The following is a 17,819-nucleotide window of genomic DNA, read 5'->3' on the forward strand; positions in this document are numbered from 1 at the left end:
ATATTTTTTTTTTTTTTTTTTTTTTTTTTTATTTATATATTTTTTTTAAAATTTTTTAAATTTTTTTTTTTTTTTAAAAATTTTTTTTTTTTTTTTTTTTTTTTTTTTTTTTTTTTTTTTTTTTTTTTTTTTTTTTTTTTTTTTTTTTTTTCTATTAGTATATTTTACTTTTTTTGAATATAATAAATATACCAATAAAAGTTGAAAAAAAAAAAAAAATAAAATAAAAAAGATTCAAAAGTAATTTGGTTCTATACTTAATTATATATCATTATATAATTTGCAACCAAATGATATTTCTTTGTGGGGCGTTCCAAATAATTTGTAATAATGTTAGAATTTAAGAAATTTTAAATATTTTCTTTTAAGAATATAAAAGAATCACAGAAACAAAAAATATATATAATATCTGTATATTTTTATTTTTAATTATTTACCTTTCTCCTATTCGTTTTATTTATTTATTTGTTTTATTTATTATTATTATAATATATTTCTATATGAAAATATTTTTAAAGAGAAAACAGAAAAAAAAAAAAATAAATAAAAAAAAATAATATTAAAAGGAGATATAGATACAAAAGAATTAATAATTATTATATATAAAAAAAAAAAAAAAAAATAGACAAGGAGTTTTTATTTCTTTTCCACTTTTAAAGTTGCATATTATATTTTAAATTAAAAAAAAAAAAAAAAAAAAAAGTTTTTAATAAATGACCGATATACAAATACAAAATCAAACTAGTAATTTTAATACTAGTAAAAAAGAATTTGAGAATAGATTTGATGATAAAGCGTTAAGAAACTTATGTGTAAAAAACATACCCAAAGAGACAAAAGAAAATGAGTTGTTTGAAATATTTCAACCATTTGGTTTAATAGAAAGTATAAAGCTTAAAGTAAATAAAAATGTTGGACCATATGCCATATATGCTCATGTTCTTTTTAGTACTCCTGAGGAGGCTAAAAGGTGTCTAAAACAAATGAACGGGAAAATTTTAAGTAATGAATAAAATATTATAATATGTTTATTCTGTATAATATATATTTATATTATATGCACATATATATCATAATAATTATTATTTGATATTTATTTTTATTTTTTATGGCATATTCATTTATAATTTATATAAGTCAATGTTGTATGCGTTCACGAATAGGAACATATAATATGAATGTGAAGTATATGGTTATATCATGTTATATATATATATATATATATATATATTTATATTTATATTTATGCTTCCTTGGTTATATGTATATTTATCTATATCTATTTCAAAAGGATATTATTATTATATGTATATATATTTTTTCTTTTGTTATTTTTTTTGTTTTCTTATAGATGGAAGGGCTTTACGAATAGATTATAAAAGGAAAAAAAATCCAGGAGATAATCCTGAGAATAATAATTTCAACAACTACAATAATAATAAGTTCCATAGGAAAATAAATAGAACTAACCAATTCCATAATAATCGATATAATAATAATAATAATAATAATAATAAGAGAAATATTAGAAATACAAATGTAAGAGAAATAAATAAATAAATATATATATATATATATATATATATATATATATATATATATTATTATGTTATGATTTATAGTTATATGTGTTAAATAATTGCTTATATTTATAGAGATGTATACTTTTACTTGTTATTATTTTTAAATTATTATTATTTATTTTTTTTTTTTCAGGATGGTTTAATGAATGATGATATTAATAGTCAATATGATTCAGAAAATAGTAACCTTATAGATTATGAGGTATTTATAAAAGGATTACAATTTATATATATTAATAATTATACATATATATATATATATATATTATGAGAGATTTATATGTATATATTTTTATTTTTTATTTATAGCAAATGAACAAGAGACCTAGGATTGGAAATATGAACGACATTAAAAGTGGAAATATAAATTCCAGTCTTGAGTTAAATAGATTAATAAAAGATTATTCTGAGAAAAAAATGTTAAACCAGTTACCTAACGACCATACAATAAATGAAGCTGAAGAAATTATACAAACATTATTAAATAATATGATGAATAATAAACCAGCAAGAATAAAATTATATTTATGTGATCATTTAAGAACATGTGCAAAACATGTATTTAATAGGCCTTCAATATATACAAGTAATAATAATGGAATGGAAACAAGTAAAAATCAAAATATATATCAAAATAATAATAATAATAATAATGAACCAATATTATATAATTCATCGGACAAAATAAATAATAATGATATGTCATTAAAAAATCAAGATATGTTTTCATCTCCTCAAGAAAAAAATATACATAATAATAAACCAATTATAACAGGAAATAATAATGAATATATATGGAAAGGTATATTAAGTATGAAAAATAAAGAAAACTTGAATATTATTGGACATGCATTACAAGGAAATGTAAATATATTTTTAAATGGTCATATTACTAATATTGTAATAAGTCATAGGAAAAGGATGAAAAGTATACCACAAATGGAAGCTATTTATTATTTCGAAATTGAAAATAAACAAGATGAAAATATTTTTAGTTCTTATAAAAATTATTTTAATACTAAAGATAGAGTTGGATTAGTATCAACAAATGAAAATTGGCATTTATATATAATATTTCCAGGAAGTCCTATATTTAATCAATTCTGTAATAATAATAATTTAAATAATATATTTATAGGTATTGTATGTTATAATCCTCAAGTAGTAGACAAGAAAAATCCTTTAACTTTTTCTGGGCAAAATATGGATACATTAAATAATTACAACCAAGCAGGTAAATAAAAAAAATTAATACTGATAATATTGTTATTTATAAATTATTCATATTTTTATATTATCCATTTAAATATATATATATATATATATATATGTATATATGTACATATTTTTTCTTTTAGATTTTTCTGGAAATAATAATATAATGAAAGGTGGACAGGATCTCTACAATAATCCGAACAACCCATCCTTTCAAATTAATTCCTTAAATATTAATGAGAAACAAAATAATAATATTAATAATTTTAACGTAGCAGAAATATCTAATTTCAATAACCAAAATAAGAACCATACTAATTCTCAATATGAGCAAAATGCAAGGGAAGAAAAAAATTCTACTTATAATTCAATGAGCGATAATACAAAAGAAGAAAATAAAAGCGACGTTCCAAATTGGTTAAATCAATTTAGCTCCTTAGCAGCATATCTTGTCAAAAAGTAGGAAATAAAAATATATTGACCAAAAAATAAAAGAACATATATATATGTAATATATATATATATATATATATATATATATATATATTTATATTTTTAAATGTTCCTTATTGATAACCGAATATGTGACAAGCCAAAGCAAAAAGATCCAACTACATTTATCAATACAAACATATTTATTTGAATCAATACATTTAATATGTATAATATATTATTCTTATCTTTCATTCATTCTTTCTCTTTTTTTAATTTTTAAATAGTTAATTTTTTTTTTTTTTTTCGATAATACTTATAGTATTTAAAAATATTATATATGTATAATTAATATATATATATATATATATATATATATTTATATTTATTTATTTATTTACTTATTTAATATTATTATTTTTTATTAATAATTATTCAAAATTAACACTTTATTTAAATGATAAATTTAAAATATTTGAAAAAATTAAAAAATCATTTAATTCGTCAAATATCAACGATAAATTGCATGACAAATTTAAAAGTCATGCAAAATTAAAAATATTATATAATTATATACGTGTACATATTATACTATCTTATATGTGTTTTTATAATATGGTGAACAAATTATTTATTTTAATCTATAATTATTCATATCTAGTTTTATTGTTAAATGTTTTTTTTTTTTTTATTATTATTTCTATTTTCAACAAAAAAATATTCACATACACATATATATATTTTTAAAATATATATATGTCTCATCTCAGTTAAATAATTAAAAAAAAAAAATCATTTTTTTTTTAAAATATTATTATTACATATATGAATTCATATCAATCATTTACTTGTTAAAGATGGAAAAGCTCTTGTATCATTTATATTTGGAGGATCTCTTTTTTTAAAAATTTTTTCATCAATTTGCATTTTAGATTTATCATATTTATTATTCCAATTACTTTCATCAACTTTTTTAAAACTTCTATAACTTCGACGAAAACCTGGAAGTCTATCAACTCTTCCACCTTCTTCTAAAATATATTGATAAACATTGATAGCTTTTCTTTTTGGGTGATCTGATTTTGTATCTTCTTCTAATGTATCATTTTTTTTAGGTACATTAGTAGTAGCTTTATTGATTTTTTCAGTATTATTCTCTTCATTTTTCTTTTTCTTTTTATCGTTATTCTCTGCACTTTTATTAGAATTTAACTTTTTTTCTTGTTGTCTTCTATAGAGATCATAATCTATGGTTACTGATTTATATTTTCTACCTGCTTTACTGCTATCTTCATAATTTTTATTTTTATAATCTATTATATTATCCCTTTTCATGCTATCATACTTACTGGTGTTATCATTATAATCGTTATACATTTTCTAAAAGGAAAATAAAAAATAAAAATATAAAAATATATAATAATTACATATAAATATATATAAATATATATATATATATAGGAACCTTATTTATTAGACATATTTTTGTTTATACCTCTCTAAAATCAAATTTATTATAATTATAAGACGGGTTATAGTTTCTTCTGTCCATATTCATTTTATAATCATAATTTCGAGTACCTCTGTAAAAATTACTACCTCCAAGAATATTGGTCGAAGCGTTACTATATCCGCCACCCCTTTTTCTTGTAAATTTATTCCTTAAATTATTTCCTCTTAAATGATAATTATCACGATAACTTCTATACGTATTTTCATTCACTTCATTAATACTAGTCACTGGATATTTATATCTATCATTATAATGAGCATTCACTCTCTTGTTATAATAATCTTTTATAACTGGAGAAGCAACATTATCATTTACTTCGATTATCTTATTAACTTCTACACAACAACAAAAAAATATATATATATGAATATATATATATATATATATATATATATATATAACATTTTTCTATATATTTTCATATATAATAAAATACATTCAGAATATATATAAATATTATATTCAAAAGTAGGCATTATAATTTTACCATTCCTATTATCAATGATCTTTTCCTCATAAACTATATCTGGTTCATTTTTTGGAGATTCTGTTAAATTTTTATTTTCAATTTCTTCTTCTGAATTATCATCACTATCAAAAACAGAGAATTTATTAGTAGTATGGACGCTATAGCGTATTTTGGTCGCCATCTTCAACTGTTTAAAACAACTTTAATATATAATTTATAGGCAAAATAAAAAAAAGTACAAGTTATATATATATATATATATATATATAATATATATATATGTTATACATATACCTCACTTTTTTTTATTATTTATTATCTTTTTCTTTTTTTTTTTTTGCCTCTTTTTTAAGTATTACTTTTGAAAGGGAGGTTTATTTTTAAATATGTTTTTTTCTTATTTTAAAGGATCAAAGGATAAAGGAAAAACTTATAGTTATTAACTTACTATTTTTAACTTATTGTTTTTGTTTATTGTACTTTTTTAATTCAACTGTTATTATATATAAAATACAAAGGGGAAAAAAATTATACGCTTTTTGATATTTATATATGTAGGTTATATATATATATAATATGTAATTATAATATATTTTTTAATTCGTTATTTTAAATTTATAAAAAAATATATATTAATTTTTTATATATTTTTAAAAAATATATATATCATTTTATTTTTATATATCCATATAAATTTATATTTTTATATTATATAGTAAAATATATTGTATATTAAAAATATATATATATATATATATATAATATTAATATATATCTCTTATTATATATATATATATTTATATAAATAGTGTTATTATTTTATATATATATTATATATATATTTAATACCTAATTATATACCATATATAAATTATATTACAATATATAAATATCTATATATTATACATATATAATATGTATATATATATTATTTTTTTTTCTTTATTTTTTTGATCATTTCCCACTCATTTTTTTTTTTGTTTTTAAAAAAAAAATCCTCTTTTTTTTTTTTATGCTGATATACAACCAGTATATAAATAAATATGCCCTTATAAGTAAAAATAAAATATATTTCTATATATATATTTTTTTTTATATATTTATTTATAATGAAGTAAAAAAAATATATTAAAAAATATTTTAAATTAAAAATAAAATTTGTAGAACCTTATAAGTAATATTTATAACTTATTTAAAAAATAAGTAAATAAAAATATATTTATAAATCATTGTATTATATATATATATTATATATATATATAAATCTTATATATATTTTTTTTTAATTTTTAAAATGAGAGAGCAGAGCAGAACCTCATTTTATGTTATTTCAGATGTGTGCAAAGCATAATATTATAATATTAATGATAAATTATTTCTTATTTTTTATTTTTTCTGTATAGAAAATTTATTATCTTTATAATTAATTGGATGCTACATTTTAAAATGTATTCCGTTTTTTTAGATTCACCAAAAAGAGAATTTATAATTATTATATATAATATATATGTATATAAATTTATATTAATTCATTTTTATTTTTATTTACAAATGGAATATTTTATAGAATTCCTTACAAAAGTTATTAAGAAAAAAAGAAAATTATTTATTTTATAAAAACAACAAAACATTAATAATATATATATATATATATATATAGTTGTATTATGGTTATAAAAATTGTATATTTTTTATAATAGTTGATTAAACTGTTAAGAATATTATCATTTTTTTTATTATTTATTTATTCATAATTCTATGCATACAAAATATGGTAATAGAATATAAAATATACAACAGAACATGAATTAAGATATATAACCTTACGACATTCGAAATATAATCTCCAGCACTAAAGCTAATCAAATCTGAAAAAAAAAAAAAAAAAATAAAATAAAATTATATGTATAAAGTATAGTAAAATGTATAATATTATTATTTTTTACGTATTCATTTGTCCTATTTTAATATGTGAGATTTTTAATATATATAAACACCTTTTATGTGTGTATTAATATATTTCATAATTCATCCTTTTATATGATATTAACGAATAGACTATTTCATATATGATAAATACGTCTTATCTCTTATATTATATATATATATATATATATGTATTTATTTATTTATTTATTTTAATATATATAACTTACATAATATTAGAAATAATAAATATGGTAACGATTTCTTTATTGTGTTATCAAAATGAGGAGTACCATTTTGTGTTTCTTTAAAATACAAAGTGGAATATAGATAGTTAGATAATGATATAGCAGTAGTTATTTTTAATAATATAATTGTTATGGCATCAGTATTAATAGAAAAAAAATAAGTACAATATAACATACTTAAACTATTAAATAATAAAAATGGAAAAATTATTAATACTCCTATTTTATTAAATATATATATAGAAATAATATAGATGAATATATAAAAAAAGAACATAATTTTGAATTCTTTAAGAAATTTCATAGCTTGTTGGTATAAAACATACGTTTCTGAATAAAAATATATATTCTCTATATTACTATTTTTAATAATATTATTTATTTTTTCAATTGTCTCTATATTTTTGTTATAAGAACTTGGGTAATTATGAAATATGGCACCTATCCTGCTATTCCTAATGTTATAATTCTCGTCCATCTATATAAAAAGTGGTGTATAATAAATAAATAAATAAATATATATATATATGTATATATATATATATATATATATATATTTTATATTTCTTTTTTATACCTTTATGTAGTTGTCATAAAATATATGAGGAGTTATTGTATGATATTGAGGAAGAATCTGATCAATATTTTCCTTATAAGATGTTTTTATTTGAAACATATGACTTTCATATATATCATCATTTTTATAATGAATCCAATTATAAATTATCTTGTCAAATGTATCACATAATGATATGTCTATATTTTTACAAAATTGTTTTCTTAATTGTTCTAAATATAATTTATTTTTTTTTTTCCCTACATTTTTTAAATTATAATTAATGCATTCTTCTGGATCATTATCTAATTCATAGTGAGTATCAAAAAAATTTAAATTTCTACAATCATTTTTTAGAATCTCAAATGTTGTTATCCATGATATAATAGGATCATAAATACATTTTTCTTTTTTTAAATCTTCAATTAATTTTACAACATTAATTAAATTATCTTCTTTTTCATAATTGAATGTTTCAGGCAATACTAAATAAGCCGGTTCGATAACGTGGCTAGCTATACCTTCAAATTTTTCTATAAACATTCTGACATTAGAATTTTTGTTCATATATCTAAAAATACTAAAATTTGTTTTATTATTGATAAATATATATAGATATAATATTAGGAATGATAAGATGAGAAGAAGTAATAGTGATATTTTTTTAAAAATGTAGAAAGTTTTTTCTTTATATTTTTGTTTATTATAAATTTTATGTTCTTTATATTCAGGGTTGTTTTTAAAAGTATCCATTTTGTCAAAATGGTTTGTGATACATTTTTTTGTATATATGGTTTTATTATGATTTGTATGTATATCATTATTTTTAAACATATCGTTATTCCAATTGATGCCATTATTTTCGAACGAATAATTATTTTCCTTAAGATTATTCAAATTATTATTATTTACCTTTTGTTGTGCATTCAAAAAAATAATCATTTCTTTTTTATCCTCGTCATCATTCATTTTAGAATGATCAATTACTTTAATTTCATCATTTGGATGATTGTCATTATTTATTGTTTTTTCTTTGAGATAAAATAAATAGCAAAACATGTTATTAAAAAAGAAGGCATAATAAATATATAAAGATATAAGTGAAAATATGGTATTTAAGCAAAACCATTTTGTAATTGTGTAGCTACAAAATAGGCCTACTGTATATATCAATATTAAAACAAAGGTTAATATTCCATTAAAATATAAGGATTTATAAGTTGCTTGGTGGTAATAAGAAGTTTCAAAATGGCTATCTTTAATGGGATATGATAAATGGTAATTATGTTTATTAGTATTTCCATATGTATTATTATCATTATTATCACTATTATCATTATTATTGTTATTATTTTTTTTTTTTTTTTGTGAATCCTTCGTGGATGGCCTACAATATTGGTTATAATAAAAAATATTGACACAACAAAATAAGACACTCAAAAAAAACAAGACAAAATAATTCAAGAGGAATATACGCATTATATACAATTTAAATATTAAGTATATAAAAAATGTAGATGATAAAGAAAAAAAAGTTAATAAATAGACACATATAAGTAAAACTACTTTTTTTGTATATGTTACAAATGTTGATAGGTTAATATTTATATAAAAAAATATAAATAATAATGAAAGTAAAATAAATAAATAATTTGATTGAAATCCTAAAAGAATTGAATTTTGTTCTTCATATTGTAACTGTTTATCATTTATTGTTAATACATTTAATAATTTGGTATATTTTAAAATATGTGTATATATTGTTCCATCAGGATTTTTAATATTAATATGAGATAATTTATTATTATTAATTAATTGTATATAATCATTTAATTTACTATACCAATTATCTAATAATTCATTTTCTATATTATCATCAAATGTATAAACGAAAAGGAGACCTTTTATATTAGTATATATATTATTTATTATATTATTCATATTTTGTGATTCTTCTATTTTATATAGAAAATTATTAGGTATATATAAAAAATTAGGTAAAAAGTATATAGCTTGAGAAAAAAAATTTTTGATATAATTGGTGTCCTCTTTTATTATATTATCAAAAAATATATTCCATTTCTCTATATTATTATAATTTATATTTGTAAGTTCACTAATTGTAAAAAGACCTAAGACAAAACATTTGGTACCACTAAGGGGAGTATCATATTTTTTACATATATCATTCCAATATATTTCTTTTTGATCTATTATTATATTTATTTGTTTAAAATATTGTAATAAAAAGAATATATCTTTTAATATATTATAATCTAATATGTGATTTTCATCATTATTATTTTCTGTAAAAAACATAAGTGTAGCTGTTTTCTCTTTTTTATAAATGTTTATAAAATGATTGGTATTGTTTCCTAGCTTGTCACTTGATTGTGTTAAGATATCACCTGCTTTTTTTATTTCAAATGATAGAGGATAAATATTTCTAATATATTTTAAACTATTATCAAAGGTCCCAAATGATGTTTCTAATTTATTATCAATCATAGTTTCGTACAATGGTATACTTACTAATATAAACAATAAAAAACCTATCAATAAACTTAAAAAAACAAAACAACGTTTGTGTAGTGTGAAATTAACAAACTTGTTACATGCAAGTTGAAAAATATTTCCTTCTTCCTTAATTATATTTGGGTAATTATTATTATGAAGATAATAATTTTTAGTACCCTTTTGAACATTTTGTTCATGAGTTGACACTTTTTTAGCACTTATTATATTTGTAGATGAATCATTCGAACTTTTATTAGTATGTTCTATATTATTATTATTATTATCATGTGATGAAGGATTTTCCTTCACATGGATGCATGCATCTTTTATGCTCTCATCATAACAATAATTTTTATAATTATTCATATTATATTTTTTTTTTTTTTCTAAAATGTATATATAAACAATAAATATAAAATAAAATAATAAAAATAAATAGTACCTTAGATATAAAAATATATACATATATATATATATATATATATATATATATATATATATATAATATTATGTCTTAGGAATTATATTTTAGGTAATTATATAATATGTTAAATATATACATATATATATATGTATTCTTTTTGTAAGACTTATGAACATATTAACAAAATAGATCAAATAGATTTAATCCTAATATTTATATGAAATTTATATAATTTTTTTTTTTTTTTTTTTTTTTTTTTTTTTATAAATAATCTTAAAATATACAATATTTTATTTAAGCATGCTCTAGGGTGTAAAAGTTTAACTGCACTATATAAGAAGGTGGAAAAAAAATTATATATTTATAAGTGGACACTACCATTATATTGATTGGATAGTTAAAAATAAATATTGGGACAATTATGAACGAACAATTGAAAAAATAAAAAAAAATAAAAAGAATTTTATCAGTGTAATGTAAACCATAATAATAATATATATATATATGACATTATAAGTACTTTAGATTTTTAAAAACCCTATTAAATTGTTTTTTTTTTTATACATTTTTAATTGATTATAATATCCATAAGATATATATGTTATTATATATAAGCAAAAATATTATAACATAAGAATGTTATATATATATATATATATATATATATATATATATTTTATAAGTAAAACAATAGACCTTTGAAATTACAGTAGCACTTTATATATGTTAAGACATTTAAGGTTAAATATATATACTATATAAAATACATATATATATATATATATATATATATGTGTTTATATTTACATGTTTTGTATACATTACTTATAATTTATGTTATATATTATTCTACATATTTATATGTATGTCTGTTCTGTACTTAATAAAAATATTTCTTTTCACCAATCGAATAATATATTATGTACATTTTTTAAAAATGTAGAGAAAAAAAAAATGTAAATTTTAATTTTTTAAAAAGAAATAAATTTATTTCATATATTAATAAATAATTACGTATTAAAATTCTAAATTAGGGGGAATAAAAATATCTTAAAGAATTTATATTTTTTTATTCTTTTTATGCTTGAAATTTTTTATAGAAAATAATTATTATTCTATCATATACAAAAAGAAAAAGAATAATATGAAATTATACCAATTTAAAAATATATATATATATATAATCATTTCTTTATACACAATATATATTGTTTTATAATTTTTTTCATGAGAACGTAAGCCTATATAATATTTTTATTATTATGTAAAATAAAATCTTAATTATAATATATTGTTATATATAAAAAATATATATAATATATGTATAATTTAATGTAATAGAGTTAAAATATTTCCTTCTATATATATATATATTATATATATATGGGCTATTATATTATAATATGTTAATTGAATAACTTTTATAAATTATAATATTTATATTATTAGCATAAAATATTAATGTACCTAAATGTAAATTGTAAAAAAATATATAAATAATATATATAATAATTTATAAGAATATATAAATAGAAGAAATAAATAAATATTAAGTTTATATATATATATATATATATATATATATATTTATAATTCACTATAAAATTATATATAAAAAAAAAAGTACATGTTCTTAATCATTTTAATGCAATTAATGTTTTTTTTTTTTTTATTATTACATTAATAATATTTTATATACATATATATTATTTGCCACAAAATCTTTAAAATTTACGTAAAAAAGCTTTTAAAAATAAATAAATAAATAAATAAATAATAATAATAGCTTTAAGTTTACAGATACATATGAATAACGTATTTTACAAATAAATGTAATATTTAATATATATGATATATATATAAATATATACAAATATGATTTATAAGTTTTATATATAAAAAAATGTATGATTTTTATAATTTTACTACAAATATATAACAAAAAAGAAAAAAAAAAAATGAGAAAAGATTTATATATCAAAAAATAATATATTTTTTTATCATGTAGAAAAATAAACATTATATTTATGTTTATATTTACTTATAATGACTAGAGTTATATAAAAGTTATAATAATATATAAAAAAGTACAAAAAAAAAAAAAAAAAATACATATATATATATATATATATAAAGAAAATAATGTTAATATTTAATTAAATAAATATTCCAATAAAAAAAAAAAAATATATATCAAAATATTATTTATATAAGTACACTTTGAAAAAAATAAAATAAGATTGAAGACAAATAAGATATAAAATATAAATAAATATATATATATATATATATATATATATTTTATCATGAGGTGTTAGCTATATAATATTTAGTTTTATAAATTAATTCATATTTAATATATATATATATATATATAAGATTAAAATACTTATCACATAATATAAATAAATATATATTTATATAGTAAAAAATATTATATATTTTTTTTTAATATTTGTATCATACAATGAGAGGATTTAATTACAACAACAATAATAATAATAGTAATAGATATAATGCTTACCCAGATTATAATAACAGCTATGGAAACTATCAAGCTTATGGTCAACAGTATAGAGCGAATTATGGAGCAGGGTATGTTCCTAATTATAATAACAATTCTAATAATTATGGTAAGAATTTAGCTCCAATTGATTGGAAGACTATAAATTTAGTTCCGTTTGAAAAAAATTTTTATAAAGAACATGAAGATATAAGTAAGTTATCAGCAAAAGAAGTTAAAGAAATTAGAGATAAACATAAGATTACAATATTAGAAGGTGAAAATGTACCAAAACCTGTAGTGTCAATTAATAAAATAGGATTTCCAGATTATGTTATAAAATCCTTAAAAAATAATAATATTGTAGCTCCAACACCTATACAAATACAAGGATGGCCTATTGCATTATCAGGAAAAGATATGATAGGTAAAGCAGAGACAGGAAGTGGAAAAACATTAGCTTTTATATTACCTGCATTTGTTCATATTTTAGCTCAACCTAATTTAAAATATGGTGATGGTCCTATAGTTCTAGTATTAGCACCAACAAGAGAGCTAGCTGAACAAATACGCCAAGAATGTATCAAATTTTCCTCCGAATCAAAAATAAGAAATACATGTGCATATGGAGGTGTACCTAAAAGTGGACAAATATATGCTTTAAAACAAGGTGTTCATATTTTAATTGCATGCCCAGGACGTCTAATAGATTTATTAGAACAAAATGTAACAAACCTTATGAGGGTTACTTATCTAGTTTTAGATGAAGCTGATAAAATGTTAGATATGGGTTTTGAATTACAAATAAGAAAAATTGTTGATCAAATTAGACCTGATAGACAAACATTAATGTGGTCAGCTACATGGCCAAAAGAAGTACAAGCCTTGGCAAGAGATTTATGTAAAGAACAACCAATACAAGTAAATGTTGGCTCTTTGACATTAACTGCTTGCCGTAGTATTAAACAAGAAATATATCTTCTTGAGGTAATTCGTTTATTTTGCATTTAATTCATGAACATTATATGTATATATATATATATATATATATATATATATATATATATATATATATGAATGATCTTTTTTTTTTTTTTTTTTTTTTTTTTGTCATATATTCAAGTATATATATGTGCGCACACATATATATGTATTTATTTATTTATCTATTTGTTTATTTTATAATTAATGATAATTAATATATGTTATTTTTATTTTTTTTGTAAATATATTGTTTTAAAAAAATTGTATTATTACAATATTTAAAGTTATTAATATTTTTTCCTTTTTTTTTTTTTTTTTTTTTTTGTGTATGTGTGTATTATTTACTGATATTTTATTATATTATCATTTCATAATATATATATATATATATATATATATATATATATATCCATTCATATATTTTATTACCTACATTTTTATATTTGTTTAGCATAATAATGTACCTATTTGCTTATATTTCATTTTTCATATTTTGTGCCTTACATTTGTATTTTATTTGTATTGCTTATAATAAGGATTCATAGAGCAGTTCGTTGCAAATTTATAAGTGATAAATAATAAAAAAATCTTTGTTGATTTTTTTAAATGTGATGATTTCTATTTTTTAGTCAATCTTGCCTGTCCATGAAGAAAATGAGATAATATATATAAATTATTTATTTTTTTGTTGTTTATTATTATTATTATTTTTAATTATTAAATGATTATAAGATATCCATTTATATGTTTGTTTTTTTTTTGTTTTTTTTTAATATTTTTATATACATAATTATGGATAAATATCTTTTCTACATATAAGGAAAATATATGAAGCGGCAAGATTGTTGAAAAATATTAATACAAAAAATTAAAAAAAAAAAAAAAAAAAAGAAAGAGCGAAAGGAACGATTAAAAAGGAAAAGAATAAAAAAAAATAAATCATTTATATGAAAAATATGAATGATTTATATATATTTATTTTTTATTTTTTTTTCCATTTCGTTTCTATCTTAATTTTTTTTTTTTTTTTGATGTCCCAATCACTTTTAAATTTGCAATGAGGTTAGTTATGATAATTTATTGTTTAGCTACGTTTTTCAAATATTTCGAAAGAAATGAAAAAGGCTAACATAAATATGATCCTTATTATATAAAATAAAAATTTATATATAAATATATATATATATATATATATATTCTCTATTTATATAAAATTCATCTTTATATTTCATTTTGTGCTATTAAATATCTGGTTTAAAATATTTCAATTTGAACAAAATATATGTATATACAATGCATACGTTTATATATATATTCATATATTTTTATATTTTTAGGAACATGAAAAAATCGGAAATTTGAAGTCTTTATTACAAAGAATCTTTAAAGATAATGATAGAATTATTGTATTTGTTGAAACAAAGAAAAATGCAGATTTTATTACAAAGGCGTTAAGGTTAGATGGTATGCCTGCTTTATGTATACATGGAGATAAAAAACAAGAAGAAAGAAGGTGGGTATTGAATGAATTTAAAACTGGTAAGAGTCCTATTATGATTGCAACTGATGTAGCTTCAAGAGGATTAGATATAAAAAATGTTAAATATGTTATCAATTTTGATTTTCCTAATCAAATTGAAGATTATGTACATAGAATTGGAAGAACAGGAAGAGCAGGTTCTCATGGTGCATCTTTTACATTTTTAACAGCAGATAAATATAGACTTGCAAAGGATTTAGTTAAAATATTAAGAGAATCTGAACAACCAGTACCACCACAATTAGAAAAAATATCTTATTCTATGGGAAATAATCAAAGAAGAAACCCTTATTATAGTTCTGGGCGTTCAAACAATGTAAATAATATACCATTAAGAGGAAATAACAGATTCTACTAATATTATTATTATTATATATATATATATATATATATATAAACTCATATCTATTTAAATTTATATTTTACCATGAAGAATTAAAAAGAAGAGAAAAAAAAAAAATGTAAATTTATTTTAACCACATATTATATAATTTTTTTATCTAATTATTTTATTTTTATATAAACAACATATAAGTTATGTAATATTATATGTAATCAATGTTATAATGTATTATATTTTATATACATATATTCTTTTATTCATATTTTTATTTTAAGGAAAGAAAAAAAAAAAAAAAATAACAAGAAAGAAAATTTTTTTTTATATAATATATTTATTTATATATTATTATTATATATAAATTTATTTATTCATTTATTTTTATCATTTTCCATATGTATCATATGTTTATATTTTTTTTTAACCAAATTGTATATTAAGAAGAAATTAATATTTTTTTTTTTTTTTTTTTTTTTTTTTTTGGTTATTTTTATTATATGAAATATATTAATATCATAAAATATATATATTTTTTATTTTTATTTATCTATTTATTTTTTTTACATATATTATAATAAAATATATAAATTCATGTACAATTAAAATATAAGAATTCATATAAATTAAAAATAATAATATAAATATATCGTAATAAATAATACATATATATATATATATATATGTTCTTTACATTTTTTATTTTTTCAACATACTTCATTTATCCTTTTATTTCCTATAATTTAAAAAACATAACATTTAAAAAATTAATAAACTTTTCTAAAATAAATATATTTGAAAATAAACATAAAAAAAAAAATAAGATCTTATAATGTTCACTTTTATAGCAAATGAAAAATATACTTTTTATTATGGCATATTAATATTGATAAAATATATATAATGGTATTCCATAAATATTATAAAAAGCAATTAAATTCATATGTATATTAAATATATAATATATATATATATAATATCATGTTAATTAATGCTTTATTTATTTATTATTTTTTTTTTTTTTTATTAATAAATATATTTGAGAGGTACAGTTTTGGTATTGAAAAATATACATAGTAGAATAAACAATTACTTTTTAATTTATGAATGGTGTGTGTACTTACTACATAACGAATCAATCTTTCGCCTTTTACTAAAGATTGCCGTGTAGTAAGTATTTTAAATACAATATACCACAAATTTTTGTCGCGCCTATTAAGTTAGGTGCTTATCACAAAAATAATCACATTAACAATTATAAATTATCAATTTTTTTTACATGAACAAAATTTAAATAAATAAATAAAAAAAAAAAAATTATACATATGAAATATATGTAATAAAAAAATATTATATGTATATATATTTATATATATATTATTAATTTAAAAAAAAAAAAAAAAATTATAAAAAATGAAGAAATATATTTAATATATTATTTATATATAATATTATTATATTATATTTTTCTTATCTCTATTATATCATATTTATATATATATATTATTTAATATATATATAAATTAAATTTTTTTGAGCTAGCTAAACAAAAAAAAAAAAAAAAAAAAAAAA

At 17.4% G+C, this 17,819-nt stretch overlaps 4 protein-coding genes and 1 non-coding gene across 5 annotated transcripts; 3 read left to right on the top strand and 2 right to left on the bottom strand.

The window, feature by feature from the left end:
• Positions 1-713: 713 nt before the first annotated feature.
• PGSY75_1445600 (putative RNA-binding protein) lies at positions 714-3,261 on the top strand (the record flags this gene model as incomplete). The annotated part of the gene is made up of 5 exons (XM_018788143.1): positions 714-1,002; positions 1,352-1,539; positions 1,717-1,785; positions 1,893-2,817; positions 2,942-3,261. The coding sequence occupies 5 exons, from the start codon at positions 714-716 to the stop codon at positions 3,259-3,261; spliced, it is 1,791 nt and encodes a 596-aa protein (XP_018639515.1).
• An 809-nt stretch (positions 3,262-4,070) lies between these two features.
• PGSY75_1445700 (hypothetical protein) lies at positions 4,071-5,393 on the bottom strand (the record flags this gene model as incomplete). Its single annotated transcript, XM_018788144.1, has 3 exons — positions 4,071-4,610; positions 4,726-5,078; positions 5,231-5,393. 3 exons carry the CDS (start codon positions 5,391-5,393, stop codon positions 4,071-4,073), a joined length of 1,056 nt encoding a protein of 351 aa, XP_018639516.1.
• A 1,559-nt stretch (positions 5,394-6,952) lies between these two features.
• PGSY75_1445800 (putative membrane protein) lies at positions 6,953-10,924 on the bottom strand (the record flags this gene model as incomplete). Its single annotated transcript, XM_018788145.1, has 3 exons — positions 6,953-7,080; positions 7,369-7,864; positions 7,964-10,924. The coding sequence occupies 3 exons, from the start codon at positions 10,922-10,924 to the stop codon at positions 6,953-6,955; spliced, it is 3,585 nt and encodes a 1,194-aa protein (XP_018639517.1).
• A 2,426-nt stretch (positions 10,925-13,350) lies between these two features.
• On the top strand, positions 13,351-16,268 carry PGSY75_1445900 (putative ATP-dependent RNA helicase DDX5; the record flags this gene model as incomplete). Its single annotated transcript, XM_018788146.1, has 2 exons — positions 13,351-14,373; positions 15,708-16,268. 2 exons carry the CDS (start codon positions 13,351-13,353, stop codon positions 16,266-16,268), a joined length of 1,584 nt encoding a protein of 527 aa, XP_018639518.1.
• Positions 16,269-17,359: 1,091 nt separating this feature from the next.
• PGSY75_1446000 lies at positions 17,360-17,476 on the top strand. The gene has a single exon (XR_001974570.1). It is a non-coding gene; the product is annotated as a U5 spliceosomal RNA (small nuclear RNA).
• Positions 17,477-17,819: the final 343 nt, after the last annotated feature.

The sequence above is a fragment of the Plasmodium gaboni genome, chromosome 14 (genome assembly GCF_001602025.1).
Source record: "Plasmodium gaboni strain SY75 chromosome 14, whole genome shotgun sequence".
In the NCBI taxonomy this organism is placed as follows: domain Eukaryota; phylum Apicomplexa; class Aconoidasida; order Haemosporida; family Plasmodiidae; genus Plasmodium; species Plasmodium gaboni.